Source organism: Plectrocnemia conspersa, unplaced genomic scaffold, assembly GCF_051122295.1.
Source record: "Plectrocnemia conspersa isolate PC_06_02 unplaced genomic scaffold, ASM5112229v1 ptg000008l, whole genome shotgun sequence".
Classification (NCBI taxonomy): domain Eukaryota; kingdom Metazoa; phylum Arthropoda; class Insecta; order Trichoptera; family Polycentropodidae; genus Plectrocnemia; species Plectrocnemia conspersa.
The window spans coordinates 3,148,846-3,172,206 of record NW_028277172.1 but is presented as its reverse complement, the minus strand read 5'-3'; the positions used below and the strand labels follow the sequence as shown (position 1 = coordinate 3,172,206).

The window sequence follows — 23,361 nt, the reverse complement described above, 5'->3', positions numbered from 1 at the left end:
TTGAACAGATCCAATTATTAATATATTTAAAATTTGACATTTTATTATAGACTATTGACAATGTCGCAATTAATCAAATACTATTTTGTTAAAAATAGTCTGTAATATGTAATAATCGAATAACATAATGACGTTGGTTATGTTTTATTTATAAGACAGTTGATAAATTTTCTCTAGCTAATATTTTCATTATTCCACAAATACTGTAAAATTTTTTATTTTGCCACAAATATGAACTTGCTTGATTGATATGTATATATAGATACATCAGTCGTATTTTACACTTTTGCTTTGACAAAATACATGAAAATCATACCTAGTTGTTACACATCAGCATATTTTTTGCTAGCTTGTTTATATATATTATTTTTATTGTGAGACATTTTTTGTCACAAAGTAAAGTAAAAGCTTCGCTCTGATTTATATAATAGAATGTTATTATTATATTGTATAATTTTTATTAACAATAAAATTATAAAACGACAAAATTTATAGTCTTATAAATAATCAAAGCTATAATAAAAAAAATATTGAATCACCTAATTTCACATCTTTTGTGGTAATCGATCGTAATGAATATATTTAACTCTAGTTTTTAGGCAAAAAGTGCATATGTTACAGTGAATATGTATTTTTCATTGTAATTATATTTTCACTAGTAGAAATATAATTTTACTAACAAGGCCAGTGAAATTGTATCAAGCAATTAATTTATAATTTTACTGGTCAATATCAGTAAAACTTAATAGGTGATTTAATGTCGTTGAAGCTTAATTTGACAATTGCGACAAGTTCATTTACTGTTCCAAAAATGGGTTAACCATTTTTGCCGGATTTTCTTACTCAAACTAAGTTTTGGAACTATAATTAGGTCAAGTTGAGTTTGGCAAATTATATTATATTTGGGTATGAACATTTTGGTTTTAACAGGTGATGTGTTTTTTGAAACGCAATTTAATGGAGTTCTTTTTTTGTTATAAATTAAATTTGTACAAATATTTTTACATTTTTTTATACTGCTGCATAGAAAAGGGCGGGTCCGTGCCAGACGTTTTTAAGTATTATTTAAAAATTACTGTGACCGGGAAGTAATTTAATGTATATATTGCCATTTCTTAATAAAATAAATATTTATTACGTTTGAACGATAATTTTACAAGCTTAATTAGTTTTAACCCTTGAAAACGCGCGAACGGACCGAAATATATTATGTAAGTATATAACGGAGAAATACCTCATATTTATAAAGATAATAAAAATATGTAAACTAAGTGTACATCACAGGAAAAGTAACACCATAAACCAAAAAATACGTATTATATCGTTGCTTTGTGGGATCATCGTACTTCGTATGAGTTTTGGTCAGCAACAAGCACTTAATACTTATTTTTAGACAGTAAGCCGATGCGATTACCACTTTTCATTAATTATTAATGTTGAAACTATTGATTAGCATAATTATATAAAAGGGGAATCTCTTGTTTGGGAGCATTCCGTCACATAATCATACATATTGATCTTCACTCACTCGCTGAGTGAAGATCAATAGTTGAAAACTGAGACTATTGGTAGAAGATCTCAAATCCTCCTCGATGCAAAACGACATCGAATTACCGCCAATATATACAACAGTATTTCGGAGGAAAACCTGAATTATAAACTTTTTATTCAATGCATTCACATGATAAAATGACATGTACACTCGGTGTACATCACAGGAATGTAACGTCATATTCATCCGACGTATATTTTGCAAACTTTTAATATTATGCTTGTAAGCTTCTTGGACTTGTAGAAATCTGTTCAAATTATATAAATGAAGAAAGACCGCCTCGGAGGCTGATGAACAAGGAAGCGAACGTACCACATACATACACACAAACCGTCAGAACGTGTTAGCGAATTCTATTTGAGGTCCATGGGCTAATGTTACCGAAATAAATAAATAACCGCACGAATTATAGTGACCTTCAATTCTCTAGCTAGCCGGCAAAGAATTCCGCAACCGCCAACTACTACCCTATCATTAGCCCAACGTTGGCGCGTCGTTCGGCGAAAACGCGTCACGAACACCAATGGTACATTACACACATGACCACCTTCGTCTCCTCGAATCCTATCATCAATCTAATGGATTTATTCGAAGGAATGATAAAAAATCATCAATGAGAGGCGATGATGTGACGAATCGGAACGCTGAATGGTACCAGATCTTCCGATATTTCTGGGCATGCCGAGTCGAATTGTGGCGAAATAACAATGCGCGTTCAAGTCGAACGCTAACCGCCAAATTAACTCCGTTATTCAGCAGAAGCGTTGAGTCACAGACAAAAAACGATTAAATTACACGCAACGAGAGTACAAGGAAAAATATAATTAGAAACGTCTAGTTTTGACCGTACGGAAAGAATTTGATAGTTTTTCACGCAATGGTTGAAAATGAGTTAATACAACAAAGCATAAAAGCGTACGTGAGGATGCCCTAAGCAAGCTTTGCTGTCATCTATGAACGGCTTTGCAAATAGTATCAGTAAATTTGCGGAAGACGTGTGAAAATATATTTATATAGAGTGCAGGAATCCAATTTCAAGCTTTCAAATGCTCAATTTGAATTAACACATATATTTGAGAAACAATATTTTTTATTTAAGAGCTCTGCAAATTGTTCAGCTTAAATATTCTGTATGAAATACTGTAATAAATATCTAAGACTGCTATTCTATACTGATGTTTATCTGCTACAATGAAGACACATTAAAAAATCATGTTAATACAAACTAGATTTATTTTTCCTCGTACAGTAATAATCGTTTAAGCAGTTCTAAAGAAAAAAAATCTACCAAATAAGTAAAGAATTATGGCCAAAGTCTCGCTTTTCTATTCATGTAGTCACACTATAACTATGGTATATTCAATGCAAAAAAAAAATACTAAGCTCGTCGATCGACCGAATCATAAACAATGTAACTATAATTGTTGGTAGAATATTATAGTATTTTATAGTATCCTACATTAAATTTAAAAAAATAACTATCGAATAAAAAAAATCGATCGCGATAACAAATTAAATGACCCTCGATCATATCTCCATAAACCGCGCAGTAAAAGTATTTCATATAAATAAAATTAATTATTTGTCGAATTAAATTATATAAAGTCAGACGAAAAAAAATGATAGATAGTACCTAATTCATTATCAGATCCGCGACAGCGTTTGAAACAGGGCGTACAAAAAAAATTATCTCCACATTTCAATATTTAATTTGTTTTGGTGATAAATCATACACTTGTTCCGAGTGTACGGTTCTCACATGGAAAATTCACGGTCCGCTTCTCGGTCGGTGTACAAAAAAGCGTAAGTGCCGCGGTTGAAGGTCAACTTCGTCACTAGATCACAAGACAAGTTGCACCACACTGGGGTGGTCAAAAAAATGACCCATATTTTTTACCACCGCGTTCGGTCACTCACGACGCGATGAAAAAACGGGCAATGTGGTACAAAAAAAGATTATCCGTAAAAAATCCTTTGATTTGCATTAATACGGTAGATGGATTCTCAACACCGTTTATAAACATATATCATAGAAAAGATTTGGCTCGTAAGATAACATTTTATTGTATATGCATAAATCATACAACTGATACGTCGTACGACATTTTATTGGTTTAAGTATTTTTCTTCTAAAATTTCATGTGTATACATTTTCAAAAATTAAAATAATTTACTTTGACCATATCTTTACTGTCAATCCTTTGTTGCCGAAATCCGATATATTGGTTTTTGCTACTGTATATACATAGGTCATTCGCTTTTAAGAAAAAAACAAAGTTATTTTAAGACGAAATGACGTCTACTAGTTTCTACGCATTTCTAATTAAAAATACGTTTTTTAATAGAAAAGTAATGGCATTTTCATACCATGCGGTCCATCAGGACACTGATAATATTAATCTTCTGCAGCTAGATCGTACTGATTATTTTATGACGTGTCTAGAGTTACTCTCCTGAAACTTTTCGCGATAAGCTTTGAATTTGGAAGTTGAAAAGAGTCATCAAGACTTTAGAATCTTCACAAAAATCCGACATCAATGAACACAGAAAACTTATTTTAAGTATTAAAAAATCGTTTTTTAATCGGATAGAATGCGAGGAATTAACATATTGCATACCATACCATACGGTCCGTTAGGACACTGATAATATCGATCTTCACCTGAGTCGCGGCTAGATCGTGCCAATTACAATAATATGCAGTTATTCTCCCGAAACATTCCGCAATAAAATTTAGACCTTAAAGCTGAGAATAGTCGCTGAATTTTTTCTAAAACTCTCCTTGAAACATTTACAACCAAAAATCTGATGTCATCATTGAAAATTTCTTAAATATGCATTTTAAATTGCAAAGTTAAGCGGCTAAACTAAGCCAGATGATTTATAATAATTGCAAAAAAACAATTTTAAATAAGAATGTGTTAAAAAGGATCCCTGCATTATAATAAAAATAAATGGCATAAAATAATTGTGTAAAAAATGCCATCGGTTTGTATCACCAAAAATATTGTTGTGACGTCACAAAACTCAGGGCAAGTAAGAATCGATGTGAGGATTGTTTGGCTAACATAAATTGCTTTAAAACGTTCACTTAAAAAACTATAATATAAATTAGGAAAAAGTAAACATAACTTAATAAATTTATTACCATAAATTATAAAACATAATTATGATTTTCATCATACAGAATTAAAGAACGAGAACCGTATAAATTTATATTTATGATACTAATTTAAAAATATTGTTTATTTTCCAATATTTTTAAATTTTACCAATATATTTTTGCAGTTTTTAGAAAAAAATTAAAAACTTCATATAAAATCCTTTGACGTGATCACGTTTAGGGATATATACAAGTTTTACCTTTCCATGATGACGTCACGCGCGATTTATTTGGCTTTTTATACAAGTAGGTATTGTTTGTATAAGTAAAAATAGCAATCAAAGGGCTTGAGAAAAAATCCATATAATTAATTATGAAGCAAAAGCTCTCAAACAGTGCGCTCTCACGTCTTGAAATTTGTACAGCTTATTTTTTCAAATTTTGAACTTTTCTATGGTAAGTCAATATTGCTGAGCCAAATGAAAATAGGGTAATAAAATCATGTTTACTTGATAAACTGTTTCGTTAAATTCACTAGCAGTTTTGGTGACGGGATCGTGACGGGTGGCAATTGGACACAGATTGAGCCGCTGCAGTAGTGTTTTTTTTTTTTTTTTTGAATATACAATGAACGGGGCGCGAGCCCGCAACGATGTGCGGGCTAGCCGGAGGTTGCCATTCGAGCGAATCCGTCACGCCAGTGTTACTAGAGTGCTGCCAAGTTTTAGCCACAATGAAATCTATATACGTATATATATAAATATAAACAGTAAAAGCTCTAAAACGGCGAGCTTTTTCGTATTGAAATTTTCACAGCTTATAGCTTATATTTCTAGGTTTTAAATAATCACAATGAAGCAATACTAAAAGGAGTCTTCTTAACAACGGTTTTAGCAGAGGTTTGATTATGTTTTTGTTTTGCTAGGTTTCGGCAATTTTCTTTAAAATAGTTCTCCTCGAACAAAAAGTAAAGTAGCATATCTAATTGCATCTTAGCTATACGATTTATGAAGCAGCAAAAGCTCTTATGTATAGAAATTTTCACATCTCATTCTGTCTATAATGTATATTTATTATGTTAAGTTATTACTGGGGCAACACTGAAAGGAGTCTTTTCAATATCGGTTTTAGCAGAGATTTGAGCTAAGAACGAGCCAACAATCAACAGAAGTAAAAATATGTTTCGTTAGGTTTCAGTAATATTATTAGCTTTAAATAAAAAAAACTGTTTGCATCTTAACAATTTACAAGCAAAAACTCTCGAACAGTGAGATCTGGGGTATTGAAATATGCACAGTTTATATTAACTAGGATTTTTAGATCAACGCAACTATTTTATAATTATCCATAAAATGATACACGATGTAAAAATAAAATTTGAAACAATAAATCTAATTGGCATTAAAAATAGTATTAAAAATTACATTTAACAAATAAATCTCTCGTTAACTTTTACTTTTTACAGAAAAAGTTTTTCTATATTTTGTACAATATATACAGATTTTTTTAGTTAAATCTAAATAGACAAAAATCCTCAATTTCAATTGTGTTACTATATATTTTGATTTAGTGACTAGTAAAAAGTCGAAGAAATTTATGTCGATTTTTTTTGGAAAGTAAAATGTTTTTTGATACATATTAAATATTTTATTATTGTACTTGGTAAAAAAAACGTAGTATAAAGTTTTAATTTATTACATAATCCTTATTATTATGAGCTGCTTTTTTAAAAGAAACGCATCAGAATTATATTGTTGTATTTTATAACATCAGATGGTATGTTAATATAAATTAAATCTAATATACAATATTTTAAGGACAACTACACAAACAAAATTAGTTGTTATTTTCTAAATATATTATAATAATTTGTTTTTTTACAGTTTTTGGACCTTATGTAAAAGTCTGAAAATCTGCATGAAAATCTTTTTGTCCTTAATTGTGTGACCTTTACACGGAATATTTTGTACAAATGTATGAAACGGAAGTAATATGAATGACTGATCACCGAGGCCGAAAGAAGAGGTCATAGCTATGCATTGTCTGTTTTCGCCAAAATTATATGTTTGAGAAAGAATTAGGATAAAAATATTAAGAAAGATTTTTTTACGAAGCGTATAATACGCTTCGTAAAAAAAATCTTCGTAAAAAGCAATAATGCCTACTACACAATTTATGAATCAATTCATTTTAACTATTACTATAAATATGAAGCTCAACTTTTTTATTTTTAAATAATTTATTAAACGACTTTGTAAACACCCGATGCCCAAATGGGAAAATTCATCTGTACGTGTGTTGGCGATGGTGTATTATTCAATGCTGGTCTGCTATATGTGTGTGTAATAATTACACACTCGAATAACGACTGTCAAATTCTACTTTACTGGTATGCGTATGTGCATTTGCACTAGTGTTTCTTTTTTAGTATGTAATTCGTATTCCGAATATAAAACATGCAACTATTTGTATATATCTATTGAGGGCAGTAGCGGCGCGTTAATTGTTTTATTGATTAAATTTTATCTAGCAAATATTTGGCTAACTAATTGATTGCAATTCTACACCATGAAAATGAGATCCGATTCATGTAATAAATCCTTTGTAGTTATTGTGAGTAGAGTAGAATTGTAGATAGGCAATCAGCGATTGTCAAATTATGATGAAAAATGGCATATTTTGATAAATATGAAACATTGATATCAATAATCATAACAAACGCATTTGCCCATTTATGTTTATTTTAAGACTCGGATAATGTAAAAATAACAATTTTGACCTAAAAATCTTATTTTGCGTCGAAAATAATTACCTAGATCTGAGTCAACGTTATTTTGATGCAAAACGATAATTATTCTGTGCGAGTTATCGTGCGTACGAAAATGCAATAAAACGCATGCGACTGTAGCAAAAAAAAAAAAAGCGACACGTGTAAACTCAGATAAAAAATCAATGAATGGAAAAGTGTTATATATCATCAAAACACGATACGATAATAACAATATTTAATTTTTAAATCATTGATAAATGATTTTTTATGAATGAACGGAAATCCGATAAAATAATCTAATTTACTTGGAACTAGAAAATAATCCAATATATAAGATAACATAGTGTTCATTTGCATACAACATCTATAAAAATCTACAATCATAAATTTTTCATTTCGATGAATAATTAATGCATAGGAAAATCATATTTTATAAACATATGCATTACGCGTATACATATAGTTGTTGAATTATGGTAAATGTTGACATAAATTAAGATAAGATAAAAAATAGATGACCCTGAAATCATGTCAGTCCAGTGTCAAAATTAAGTCTACAGTTAAATATCAATTGATACGAAAGTTGTGTGTGAAGATAATAGAAATACGATATGGCAACACATAGCGCGCCCACGTTTTTGAGAAGTATTGCCAGCACTTTAGCAAAGAATATGTAATTGATAAAATCGCGCAGGTGTTGCACTGTCATTATTGTCGATGTGACGCCGACAAAGCTTTTATCAAAGGATGCATATTGTAATTTTTATCGTATCATAATTTAATATTAATTTGATTGAACTATGCAATAAAATTATTTAATTTAACGCGCCGCTACTGATATCAATTCGGACCTATGATTGGAAATTACGCGGCGAGAAATATTGACAATGTGGAACGTATAGTGTGTTACAAATGAATTTAACCTAATCGACAATAAACCGTTTATGTCAAAAAGATGATCTAACCTGACATATAATAACATGTGGCGGCTAATACGTGACACAGGCACGAAAAAAATGAGATTTCAATGGCGTAGAGAGATAAAAAAAGTACTAAAAAAGAATAACTCTTTTTTAGTATGTAATAATTTTCACTTATAAAGATAAGTAAAAAGCGTGCATTTTTCAGCATTGGTACTTTTAAAATTTTGAGTTGAAAGATAGTTTCTCGATCTAAATTGTGGTTTCATAAAAATGGGGATGCACGTAGGGTCGGTCCCGCCACCTGGGCTCCGCCCTTAAAATGTTGAGCCCAAAAAGAGTCTCATTAAACAGAATAATACAATGCAGAGTGACTCTTAACGTGACTCTAGCAGAGCAACGCTTCATAGTGACCGCAGCCCAAGAGCCTGCGCTTTTCAGACACTGCGCCATCGGCTGCACCATAATAATAATAATAATTTTCTATGTAACATAGACGCAACAATAATTTTTGAATTTAGCTTCATTCGACACACCTCAACATACTCCAAAAGCTTCAAGAAAAATATTTATATTATTATTAAAAAATAAAATATTATAATATCAAATAGTCATAGTTTCGTGCACTCTTACAAATTAATCGCATAAAAAACGATTTTAAGATGAAAATAAAAAAGTGAAGAACATGTTTACTGCTCTTTTTTATGAGAACTAAATTATGTTTATGTATAGGTTACCATACATCTAACGCGTTTTTTAATGAATAGTCAAATCAGCTTTTGTGTCACATTCAAGGTAGAAATTTAGTTTAAATTCCAAAAATGCCTATTCTAAATAAATTATTTTCATATTAAAGTTTTATAATACATAGTAATCGATTGTGGTGTATTTAAAAGTGGATCTTAAAATACACTGTTAGTGACTCGCTGCAATTGTCACCGCAGCTATGTGTAATAAGTTGAATATACATATTACGTTGTCCTGTTACGAAATTTACCGCGACCCCAGTATTATTACTTCACGATATTTATATGCTACTCAAACATAAATAAACGACCTTGGCTACATAAAAAAAATGTATACACACATATTTTTTATGGAATCTCACCGATAAGAAGTCAAACGTTCCAAAAGCAAACATTCGAGGCGAATGCAATGCAATAAAACGCAGAGGGACCATTTATCACACACAATCGGAATAATTCCGCGAGCGAAACGATCTATTCGAGTGAAAAAATCACATAAATTACTATGTATTATAAATTTGGTATAAAGCGTAATAGCAGACACGGAGGTTGGGTTATGTGTAACGCTTATTATATCCACTAAACGAGGCGTGTTTTGGAAATGTTTTATTAATCGAACGCCCAAACCGCATGATCATGTCTGAGCGTAATAACTCGTTATTGATCGGTTATATTCATCTCTACTATACTGCTCTTTTTTTCAATATGTACAATGTACACAAAATTGGAATGCATCTCGTTACAAAACTACCGAATTAGATCTGCGGTCTGGTCGGTGCGCGTACAACGGAAGCGATGAAAAAATCGATTCGGACGTGATTGAGTTCCGAGGATATTTTAAATGGAAAATCAAATGGTTTTGAGGAGAACGGTCGCAAAGATGATAGCTACGATTGTATAGATACTATATATTATCTCTAAAGCTGCTACGAAGATAATGAACAATAAGATATGGCAGATAGATAACGTGAGAGAGTGTTTAAAAATCGTTTTAACGAAGAAATTCAAAGTGAATATATGGAAGGAAGCAATGTGACTGCAGTTATAATCTGATTTTAACTATGATTATTAATATTCATTGCTATACTTATTTTAATTTGATAAGTAATTGATAAGAACGAAACGCTTAAGGACCATTGTTTACATTTTGTTACTACTATTGATAATTTAAAAGCTAATGGAATAATTTGGGAAAATTTTTTATAAATAAGATTTTTATAAACATATTTTTTTATGTATATATAAATATAATCTAGAACGGAATAAAGAGTATAATTCATAATTTTAGACTAATATTATCATTATTATTTTGATATCAAAATTAAATCGAGAGTGAACCCAGGCCCTAGGAAAACAATGATTCCGGAGTTTAATTTTATATATTTTTAACATCCTAATATAATTTCTAGAATAAATAATATTAGATACAATATGCTACAAATCAATATAAAAATTAGCCACCGTTGCGACATATTTTCTACAATTATATTTTATGCGAAATATTTTAAAAAGGCATTAAAAATATCTTTGCTGCTCAGTGTTGCCATATAGTGAATTTCTAGTCCAGGTCAAAAGCTATAAATCGTGCCATTGCGGTGAAAACGCTCGATTATCAAGACTTTTTATAATAATATTATGAGTGAGAATCGAATAAAGCACATCTAAACCGAATTTTGCCCAATAGAAGAGCGCAAAAAACAATCATCCCTTCTCAGAAGACAAAAATTCACGTCAAAAGCAATAAAATCGCGCCGTCGCCGTCGCAGTTTATTTCCTAATTATTCAAAATTATTGAAGATGTAGAATATTCCTCTAGCCAAATATTTAATGTAGATGAGACAGGTTTATTTTGGAAAACTCTTTAACAATGAAAAATATGAATGAAGCCTTCACGCACCTAGACAAATTTTTAAATATTATGGAAGATTGTGATCCCAATGGAGAACGCATATCTCAAGTGTGTGGGGCGATCAATAAAAACATAGCATGTTATAAAATACTATATGAAGAAAAGAAATAGAATAATGGAATAATGATAGCTTTTCAAAGAAAACACCCGCAAACCCCACTTAAACGTGTCTCTTAAACGCCTCTTAAACATCTTATATTTACTTGATAAATAAATATTTTAAAATACACACAATTTCAATTTTTTTTACTTCCCTCGACTTTCGTACATTCAACATTCGCACACATTTTCAGGAACCAATTATGTGCGAAAGTCGAGGGCCGCCTGTAGTACAATGAAAACAATGATTCCGGGTCTCATGACAGAAATGGCACTTTATATATTTTTTAACATCGTAATATATTTTTTTAAATAAATAATAATAGGTACGAGTTAACATTTTCTATGCTATAAATTAATATAAAAATTAGCCACCGTTGCGACATATTTTCTGAAATTATATTTTATGCCAAATATTTTAATTAGGCATTAAAAAATCTACTCTTAATATTTATCTGATAATAAGTCGTATAGTGAATTTCCAGTCCTGATCAAAAGCAATAAAATCGCGAAAGCTCTCGATTTTATAACAATATTACGAGTGAGAATCAAATAAAGAACATCTAAACCAAATTTTGCCCAATAGGAGAGCGCAAAAAACAATTATCCCTTCTCAGAAGTCAAAAATTCACGTCAAAAGCAATAAAATCGTGCCGTCGCCGTCGCAGTGGGAACGCTCGTTACCGAGCGTTCCCACTGCGACGGCGCCGACACGATTTTATTACTTTTGACGTGAATTTTTGCCTTCTGAGAAGTGATAATTGTTTTTGCGCTCTCCTATTGATCAAAATTCGGTTTGAAAATACTTTGATCAGCCCTCTTAAATATCGGTAAGGATAGCTATTATATTTTTAAAACATAGTCATTTTGAAATGCAGAAAAATTATGGAACAATATTTGAGATGCGATGTCTGTCTGTACTTATTTTTCCGCTTATTTTCCCCTGAGAAATGAGTTGGCTTAATTTATATTTCGGACTTGGTTTGAACAGCTAATGGACGTTTCGCAACTGTCAAATTGAGTTTCATAGACATTTTAGAGCAGCATATTAGCGCCTATCAGTTAAATTATATTTTCGCTAGATAGAATATATATCTACTGGTGAAAATATAGTCCGATATGATTTCACTGAAATGACATACATATTTTAAAAAATATTTTCGGGATAAGATTCGAGACTATTTTTTCTAGATTTTCTTTTAGGTATAACCACATTAAACTGAATGTATTATTTATTTATTTTGATGCATTAAATCCAGTTGCAAATTTATTATAATACATCAAAATAAAAATAAGTGTTAAAAATAATATTTCAATATGAAGCAAATATCATGCAACCTAATAAAAATATAACCTGATTCTTTTTTTATGATTACATAGGATCCGGCAATTTTCGCATAAGTAAGAAAAGCTGACGTATCGGATTTCGGCAACAAATGTGTTAGAATATATTATATTTAGCGTATACGACAAATTAATAAAAACCGTATTGCTTTATTGAAGCATCACCAAAACAGTCCAATGTGTCTATACATATTTACTGAGTAATCTGTGATAAGAATGGACCGATTAAAATGTGCCCATTAATAATAATTAAATTAAAATATATATTTATACTTCATTGAACTCTCGATAGTTCAGTTGAAAAATATCAATGCGGCGCAGTTAAAAGTAGCCCGGAAGTTAACGACGCTTCACTTGATGTTATTTTCAAGATTTAGTAACTTAAAATTTTATAAAAACGTTTCCATAGCGGCGCCCAACTGGAAAACACGACGCTATAGACAAGATAGCACAAATCGTGCATGTGTGCTCGCGTACACATTGGGCCAATGATGTCATTGTATGAATGCGCTCGAGGCTATATCATTTTTGGCGGGACTGAGCTGGCAAGAGGCGTCATCAACAACGGCGAATAAAAAAAAATACAACACGCATACTATGTATAGCTACCCATAGATGTGGCAGAACTAGCATGTGCAGATGTGACCGAACTCCGACGGAAACAAAATTTTACTTCACTCTCTTGTGGCAAGTGTTTCGAAAATATCCAAGCATCATTAGACATAAGACACCTCTATTTCGAAAAAAATAACGAGTGCTCATCGACGTCAAAAATTCGACGTGTGTGCGTTTCGACACCGATGATTGCGCAAGTGATTCGCGATTTTGACTAAATACAAAATAGTAGTTCGATAGCTTGATAGCAACGCGAGACACGGTGGCGTAACGCAGGAAGCGCCAACTTTTTATATCTAAGAGGTGATTGTGTAAATCCATAAAACGTTATGGATAATATGGGATGGACTGCATAGAGCATCAAAGATGTAGCAGTGAAAGATTGCTTAAGAAATGGAAGTTAGAAAAAACAGAACATTGTAAAATAGACAAGAGCTTTTCAACCTGTGTTCTATGATACATTGGGTTCCGTAGAATTTAAAAGAAGAGTTCCGCGAAAAATGGTATTAAAATTTCCAATGAAAAATATGTTAAAGGGATCTTGGGAAGCCGCCCAAAGGAGAGAGGGGAAGGGGGAGGGGTAACCGCAAGCTTAAATAATTTTATAAAAAAATAAGCGTAATGCAAAAAAAGTTGTTTTTGCGGAAAAAAATTATATAATCGAGAAAATGTATTTAAAATGAACTGACGCAAAATCTAAATCTTTTATGTTTGCTCACTTAAAAAGCAACATCAACGGAAAGCGAGGTATTTTCAACAGCAGGAATATTCTCTACGAAAATAAGTCTCTAAATGCCTTTCTAATAACTTATTTTGCCCGTCATTTTTTATAAAATAATTTTACAATAGCTGTTTTGTACATTTTTTGTAGTTGTTATACATACTAAATAAATACAGGGGTGTCTTAACATGAGTTCGTAACTCAAATTACTAGTATGTCAAATATTTTTTCGCCATTGAAATTAATTAAAATGCTATATTAATTCATTTTAACGCGGAAAATTAAAATGATTTTATTTTTCATTTGATCGTATCTCAAAAAATTCGTAAATTAATTCCCAAGATTCTAATGCCTGCATTACACTCTCTGGAAGTTGTCCGAGGTTACCGAGAACGGGAAGTAAAGTGGGGGTAATTCAGTCGATTTGGCCAGCTTCGAGCGCTTCCGAACATTGAAGTCGGAGCTGCTCTTTCGAGCGCAAGCGGTGAGATACTTCCTCTTTCGCTCTCTCGCGTGTTAAGTGACGAGAGTGAAAGAGATAATGATATGATGTTTCGCAAACTGAGATAGAACGAGTAACTCGGTTCAATTTCAGTATGCGTGTAGGCGTCCTATGGTTAATACGCATGTCGAGCGCTGCATTGTGGTCACGTGTTCAAGTTATAATACCACATGCTTATCGGGGACTTCAACAGACTCTTACTGACATATTTGAATATTTTAGGGCACCAAAAGGGATTACTTATATTTTTGATAGTATATTCTTCTAACAGATATCGTTATTATATATTTTTTCATATAAAATTAAATAATTAAAAAATAATTAGTGGTACTTGATGTTGTTACAATAAATCATTTCGAATATCATTATGTATTTTCCTAGATCGGTTTATATAAATGTCACACTATAACGAATTCTTATTTAGAATCGATGGCGACAAATTCTAGGATAGTCACAGATGTGGTGTTCGTATTCTAAGTATAATTTTTTATGTCATTTTGTAAAAGCCGACAAAGATTTTGCGTAAATTGAATATTTACGACCGAAAAATTTTCATTGATATTGTATTGATGAGTGCCCACACAAACTTTTATAATTATCAGTAGCGTAATTTTAATAATATGACAATTTAAAAATTGCGATTATTTGGCACTTTTTTCGATCGCGCGCAAATACGTGACAGAAGCCGCCGTCCGGACGGCATATGAAATTTGCGACAGTGTTGTCGCCTACTCGAAGTCGTAGATCTCAGCCGACTTCAGTTGTAACTTCGGTTCGGACAACTTCCAGAGAGTGTAGTGCAGGCATAATGTATAACAAAAAACATGCCCTTTAATTTATTTTAAATAAATTAATATAAATGATTTTTTCACAATTTTTTCACTATGATTTAATTGCTAAGCATACAGAATTTCCGGGACTTGAAATTTTTTTATCTCGCTTTCCGAAACGGGACTACTATGGCCGCAATCGAAGCTTTTTTGGCAGTTTGCAGCAAAAATACAGACATTTATATTAATTTACGGACCATATATTAATAATTCTACTGATTGTTTCATTTAAAAGTTACTGGCAATTTATTCTTTAAAAATTAAAAATATGACCATTAAATTTATTGTGTAACTTAAACACCATTGAAACTAAAACAAATATAGTATAATAGTAAAGTGATTTAGAATACTGTTTTTACTAATTTAAACTATAGGCGTATTTTAAAGTTTTATCTATATTTTTTTATTATAATTTTGGGTCATAAAAGCCCTTAACCCTTTAAACTACAGCGACTTTTTAGTTAGTCATTTGTTATTTCTCTTCACGGGTCAGTAACTATTTTTCTAAAAAAATATAAAAATACTTGGTTTACTGATAAATAAAGCTAGTACAATAATCTTTATAATAATAATAAAATTTTAGTGGTTAAGGACGAATATTTTATTAGCGGATTTTTGCGCTAAGCGCCCATAAATTCGCGCTTTAATGACCAAAAACGTTTTAATTTTATTGAATGCAAGCACTATGAATGGAAAATATTAAATTATTTATAGTTATAAAACTACTAGAAATCTTAAATAGAGGTAATGATTTTTCTCGGTTGTATTTTGTTCCATTAACGATCGTTAATAAATCTGCGAATTAAGTCTAATTAAAAGTAAATTTGCACAGAAATATCTTAAATTACATGGCAAATTCCGATTTTTACGTGGAATCCTAGTACGCATAGGATTCTCAAGAAAATATATATTTATTGAGGAGAAAAAGTCGAGAATTTAACAAAAAGATTGGAAGTATTATCCGCTTAGCTAAGCATGCCCAAATTCTCACAGTCAAAGGCATTTGATGCAAAAACGGAACGGTCGGTGCAAATTGATGATTATCGATGAGGTTCTCAACATTTCGAACCAACAACAGGAAACAGGCAAGGCCAGGTGAGAATTCAACCAGTTTTCAACCGGGCGTCATTTGAGAAGTTCAAAAAAAAAAAAAAACATAATAGCGACTATTAAAATCCCAATACTATTTGCCTTCCGAAAACGATTCCTAAATTTGGTTTTCAATGAACCGCGTGCGCATATTATGCCTATCGAAACGCGTTCGATTCGTGATGAATCGAGAATCGTGATGAATCGTGATACACGTGCTCCGAGACTCATTTCAATATTTAAATGGGGAAAAAAGTATAACGCCGACGTCAGCGGTCTCCGTCAAACGGGTTGGGTGATAAAGATGCAAATCTGGAGAAAATCTAGGGTATTATAACGATAGTCTGATTCTGACGATTTCCTGGTTTCTAATCGCTGGAACGAGAATCTTGCGAAACGCCGCTGAGAAGAACGAATTCGGAATGACCTCAGGTCAGAGTGGAAATTTATCGGAAAGGGTACACTAATGGTGATTTCAATTAATCCGATCCATTGCGCTCTCTGGGTACCATTATCGCATCTTCGCAATCGGACTGGGAGAGCAACAAGCCCTAAAGCCAACCCCCGCATATTCATATAACTGAATTATAGTCCGCAATCTAAAGCGAATGACCGTTTCATTAAATATTAATCACAAATTGATGAAGCGCTCGTTTTAATTATAAATAATTTCGAAATGCTCGACTATAGACGATTTTTTTGAATTGGGTTTTGAAGCTCAATTATGCGTGAACATAAATGCGCTATAAATGAATTAAAATACATCTACATTTTCGGCGTTTCGATACATTCTCCACATATGGGTCAATGCGGCAGGATAGTGAACCGTCCGCTTTATTGAGGCGAGGGTGGCTTTGGGGGGCTGCGCGACATACACACATGCGTGTCAGTTGGACAACTTTTTTAAAATCGCAAAACCCCCGTTCCACGGACGGTGGAAGTTGCGGAGAACCAACAAGTGTCGGAAAAAATATCCATTGTTCGTGACCCGCCTCCACCTCCTCCATCCTCCGCAGACTTGTTCGACAGAATGGCACACTGCCGACCTTGAATCATGCCTGTAAACTTTATTGATCACGGGCTCAAACCCAGAATTTCGCTTTATATGTACATGTCTTTAAAAAAAATAGATCGGAGTAGATCCATAACTTAAACTCAGAGGTAGATAAACGTGTTAATCATACGTTTTATAAATCCATCAACGTCTAAATGCCACAATAAAAGCTTCTAAGAGTTCGAAAATTATTATATTGCTCAGTGATGCTCAAACTTTTGAGAACCATGGTCTACTTAGTGGCAGAACTTTAGAATATTTATAATTAAACAATAATGCAAAATAACTAACACACTGTTAAGACCGTTCGCTTAGTGAATAAATATAGATTCACTGATATTGACCAGTGAAATTATAAATTAATTGTTTGATACATTTTAACTGGCCTAGTTAGTGAAATTATATTTATAACTTCACATCACACACATTCACTTTAACATTCGTGAAACGTCTATTTGATGTTCAAACCCAAACCTAAGCGAATTAACGTCCATTATACAGTCGACATAAACGTTCATTTGAGCAAGTAATTCGAATAACCGTGAATTGATAACTCTAATTGATAATACGCATCCGCAGGGACGTCGTACAGTGCGCAGAAGTTTTTCTGCTGTGGATCATAGTATTGAGGAGGACCCGAATGAGACGATTCGCCATCGTACACAGCAATTGGAGCTGTGTTGATTTTGCGGAAAGATCTTGCATGAATTGAAGCCGCTTGACGTTCGGTAAATGGGTAGAAAACTAGATTGCTCTTGATCCTTATTTTCACCACAAAATTTGTTCAGCGTTGAGGCTCATTTTTGGTTTTAAGGCTACGATAACAAGCAAAACTGCCGCATTTTGAGTGAATAAAATCCAAAAGGCATTATTGAGACGCCGTTACATCCACAATAAGTCACTGTTTGGTGTGCTTTATGAGCTGGTAGAATCATTGGTCCATATTTCTTCAAAAATAATGACGGCCAGAACGTTACAGTCAATGAAGAGCGCTATAGATCCATGTTCCCCAATTGAATGGCATTAATGTGGAAGAGCTTTGGTTTCAACAAGAAGGCGCAACATGCCACACAGCGCGCACCACAATCAATTTATAGGAAATATTCGATGAACGTATAATTTCGCGTAATGGATCAGACGTGTGTTTTAACACCTTTGGATTATTTTCTGTGGGGATATGTGAAGTCAATAGCTTACGCCGATAAACCAGAGACGATGGACGACTTGGAAGCTAACAGTCGCCGCGTTATTGTTAATTGATTAATTAATAAATTATTAATATAGTCAATACCATGGCCATTATTATGTGTTTTCTAACTAACTTCTAAAAAAATAGTTATAATTCGAAATAACTCAAAACTACTACTGACTATTTTTTTTTTGCTTTTCAGACTTATATCTAGAATGTGTTCACAGTCGACGTCTTGGGATAAAAACAGATAAGCGTATGCCATCATTTTTTTATTTAAAACTCGCGAGTTGAGTTTCATTAGCATGCACTTTGTTCTAGTGATAGATAAGTCTTGCCCTTTATGGGCGACCTCTCTCAAATCTGAGTATACAAAGTCCATTTTGTGAGTTTTTTCAAATACATTCGAGATATTATTAATTTGGAGCTCTTCAAACGCTGCATCTAAAATGTGCCCGGCCTTAATTCATCGTCTCACCCTAATTTTATGAAATCACAATTCATGCCCAAAGGAGAGGAGGGTTATAGAGGTTCAGTCACGTGTGTGCGTGGGGCTATTGAAATTCAGTACAGCATCGGCGTTGTTATTCATTATTATTATCGAGCAGATAGCGAAAACCGGAATAAATAACGTGTGGATTGAATATAAAAAACCCGTTTTTTTAGGTAGTAATATGGTAGTCCCTTTTATTGGACCGGACCTAGCGTAACCCTCGACCGTGTGGGTCTTGGACCATTAAAATGTTACGAAATCGCATCACAAAACCGATAGATGGACGTGCGTTTTCTAATAAGAACGTATAAGACGTCGACGTCTCGTATGTGCGCTTTTTTTCTTTAGGTCTCGAATAAAATTTGCATATTATGCGTACAGGGAGCCCTAGCGGAGCGCTATTACATAACAAGGTCGAGTCGAAGCATAAAATTCATCTAAAATATGCATAAGCTCATCTAAAATTCAGACAAAAAATGGAAGACGAATACTAGCCGACCGTATTATGATTTTTGCAAAAAAACGGGTCTGGTGGCTTCAAAAGTGGGCGCCGATGCCACTAATGAATTACGTCATTTTTAGAGATTTCCCATAGTTTTTTATATGTATGTTTAGATGCGTGGGATTCTGCGAAAGTCAAGCATAATCTTCTTAGTGTCAAAAAGTAAATCGTACACGTCTATAATATAGCGTTTTCTATTTAAATTCGGTCAATGAACAAACCCTTTAAATATGTTTAGGATAGCATTCGTGTATGGTCTTGGGATCAGTTGCTATAATGTAAAAAAAATTATAGGGTTGGTATATCTTTGATTAAATTTATCTAGTAAATTTTTGTTGATAAAGTCATAAACATATATTTTACAGCTGTAAATAACTTTAAAAAAATGGGTCTACTTTTTTATAACACAGTGTATTTAATTAAATAAATATTATTTTAATGCAAGTAAATAATTCTAATGACGCAGTTTTCGCGTGAACCGACTCTTAAGTGTTACTAGATATGTTTAGAAAATCTTACGTATGTGGAATAGAGAGAAAAAAAAAGTTTTTAAAACAATACGCTAAAACATATTTCTATATAGTTTTAAATAAATATTAATTCTAACTATTTCTAAAGTCGCATCTATCGCATATAAAAAATATTTTGCGTTTTGTCATTCAAGTACATATTTTTATAAGACAAAATAGCTAATTATTAAAAAAAATTATATATTAATTAGTTCGATTTGAATTCATCATCACGAGCTTAGGAAAATCTATGAAAACCTAAACCTAATTTAACACGATAGATACATGAAAACATAAACTCATGTCTTTCGGGTTTCTCCGATTAAAATGCTGGCCAAAACTGGAAACTGAGATAGTTACCGAGAGTTTCAATAATAACCCCTTCCCCTTCCGAAACATTAAAAAATAATTAAAACGTGCATTAATTCACGCTATTCGGAGAAATATTTATTTTTATTATTAAATAATACTATAGCAAAATATTTCAAAATTTTACTATAGTTTTATTTAATATTAATAATAAATATTTGGCCGTGCAGCGCAAATATTTTTATATATACATATTGTAGGAAGCTGCTATTTAGTAAAACAATGTAATAGATCAAACTTAACCCTTTGAATAATGAGTTAATTTATACACATTTGCTAATTTGTCAGTATACACACTGTTAATTATTTTAACACTTTACTATTATTCAATTTCGTTATTTTACATATTTATTAAATATTATTCGGCTTTTGTGATTTTTTTAATATGAATACAGAGGCTTTCAATATTTTAATGAATTTAATATACAATATGTTTTGTTGTGTTAATTAATTTATTAGTATTATTTTCGATAGAGATCATTCACATTAATGCAAATTAAAAAAAATATGATATATTATATGTGAATATATAACTATCTGGGGTACCTCAAAACTATGAAAGATCGATACGTACAGCGATTCTCCTCAAAGGGTTAAAAAATAGCCACGAAACGTCATTTTTTTGCTACCGTAAAGCGGAAAGTTTTTGAGTAATTTACAATTAAATTGCTGTCATTCAATAATTGTGATAGCAAAATGCTAATTTAAAATTACAGCACTAAATTTTTTGATATTTTTACAATAATCTTAAAACCGATTTGGCCGCGTAGTGAAAAAATTTTGTGTACTTTATTTATAAATTGTTTTGTAACTCATTTGATCGTTCATTAATTCATGGATATAATGAATAAAAAAAATATTTTTAACAATATAAAAAATCCCCTTCTGAAGTAGCTATATATTATTATATTTAGTACTTCGAATAAATTTTAGTGGCGACACATAAATTCAGAAAAATCGGAAATGTCAACTACTAATATTAATAAGTAAGTCGGTGAATATCACCTGAAAGATCTAGGTTCGAATCCAACACGAACCTCAATAAATATAATTCCGATGAATATCGGGGTGATTAGTTAAAATCGAACTAGTTCATTTATGTATTTTTTTTATAAATCTGGCTTTCATGGTTAAGCCAGATTTATAAAAAAAATATAACATTGCACACACATATGTGAATACATACACTATATTAAAAATGCAAGAGAAATGTTAAATTCAGCTTATTGTAGTTATCGCCGAAAACAAGCTCATTGAGAAAGTGGATCGCTCGTGTAAAGGAATCATTTTCGAGCGCTAACGTCCTGTTCGCTCTGATAAGAATAAAGGACGTAATCGCGACTCTAAATCGAGAATGCAATGAACGCTCATAGCAAAAAAACACTGGAATAAAATACGGATATCTGAGAATTTTTCTCTGAATCCTCTCTAACAACTCTGGCTGGGTGCGAATTTTTGTTTATAATTAAAAACAAATTTAAGATACTATTTGAGTAAGCCATGCCATAATGAATACTTTTGGTCAATGGCTACCCTTCATATAAAATATACTAATAAGATTCCAATCAAATATACACTACTTATAAATAAAAAAATCTGAAGACGTATCACGTGTTACTTAGTTTGCATGCTATCCACCATATAATATAATATAAATGTCGTCAAACCTTTTCATCTTGAATGTTCTGTCCGTTTTCCGACAGAGGCGTCGAAGGGGCGCTATAGCCTTTGAGACTGGCTTGGCTCTGGTCTTCCGATACTGCCGATCTGTGAGGAAGATCTCCGTTCTCCTGGTTCCTCAAATCGTGAATAGACCCCTTGTAGTCGTTGATCCTCAGCACGGACGGTTTGTCCCTGGAGTCTTGGTGGTGGTCCTGCTGCTGGTGGAGGTCGTACCGCCTCAGGTCGGTGACGCCCAGGCCTCTCTGAGGGTCAAGCATCCCTCCACCCATAGATCTCAAGTGTTCTATGGACCTGTGGATGTGGGTGTAGTTCTCCCCCACCGGTATCTCGGCCATGAGCGGTGAATGGTGATAGTCCAATCCACCACCGTCCGGCCTATATTCGATAGTCCTTCCTTCCATCATTCAAGAGCCGGTTGTTGACTAAATCAACAACCTTGTCGTATAAGTAAAAAATTAAGTCTCTCTCCGATACAGATAAAATCGAACCGAAATTTTGGACCGTTTCTTTAGGCTTTCACAAAATTATAAATCGATTCGATTTATAATTGACTTGCGCGCCACTGGTGTAATCGAGCCTTTGTGACTGGGTAACGTGCGCTCCGAAAGTCTGTTACACTTAATTTATACAAAAATTAAACTAACTATGAGTATCAATTTTTTAAATGTCTTCGATGTTGTCATTAACTAATCACTGTACGTATTATTATTTAAGGCAATTTCTTATATTATTATGGTAACAAAAATATTTTGGAAAATATCACTAAATTATCATGAAGTGTAAAAAATATATTTGAGCAAGTTTTCGTTTCTTTTTTACTTTATATGTGTATATTTTTAAAATATATTTTATTTTATCGTAATAAAAATAATAAAAAAACAGTTTTATTTATTCATCATCAGGTCATTTTGGCGCAGTCTCTTGTCACCGTGATTACTTCACTCTTGTATCTTTGTACGATTTGTGCGATTTTCTTCATATTCTTCCTAAGACACTGTTCCCAAATGTCTATTCTTCCAATGACATGCGATCACAGTCTAATTTGTCCGAAGCACTATTTTTTTATGTATACGTGTAAAAAACTTCAGTTTTGTGTAAATTTGTAGCAGTGTTTAATACTGTTTTTATTCACATTCTTTAGGGCACTGTTAAAAAATAAAAAATACTTGAATTAATAATATGTTTTTTTTTATAATGGCGATTAATAATTCATTAGACGGCGCGCGATAACGATATATGTTGTTCAAAAAGCGGATAATGGAGTATTAAATAGATCTATTGATAAAAGTCATTATCTTATCATTTTTTTATCGATGTTGCAATTTTCATTCATGCCAAAAAAATATATTTATGAGGTGACCA

General features: G+C 32.2%; 1 protein-coding gene across 1 annotated transcript in view; it reads right to left on the bottom strand.

The window, feature by feature from the left end:
• LOC148232710 (zinc finger protein rotund-like) overlaps window positions 1-23,361 on the bottom strand; it is a 56,835-nt gene that overhangs the window by 30,643 nt on the left and 2,831 nt on the right. The window contains exon 2 of the mRNA XM_088190439.1: window positions 21,984-23,144. Coding sequence (XP_088046565.1) covers window positions 21,984-22,403 — 420 coding nt within the window. The 5' untranslated portion in view covers window positions 22,404-23,144. The remainder of the gene's footprint in view (window positions 1-21,983; window positions 23,145-23,361) is intronic.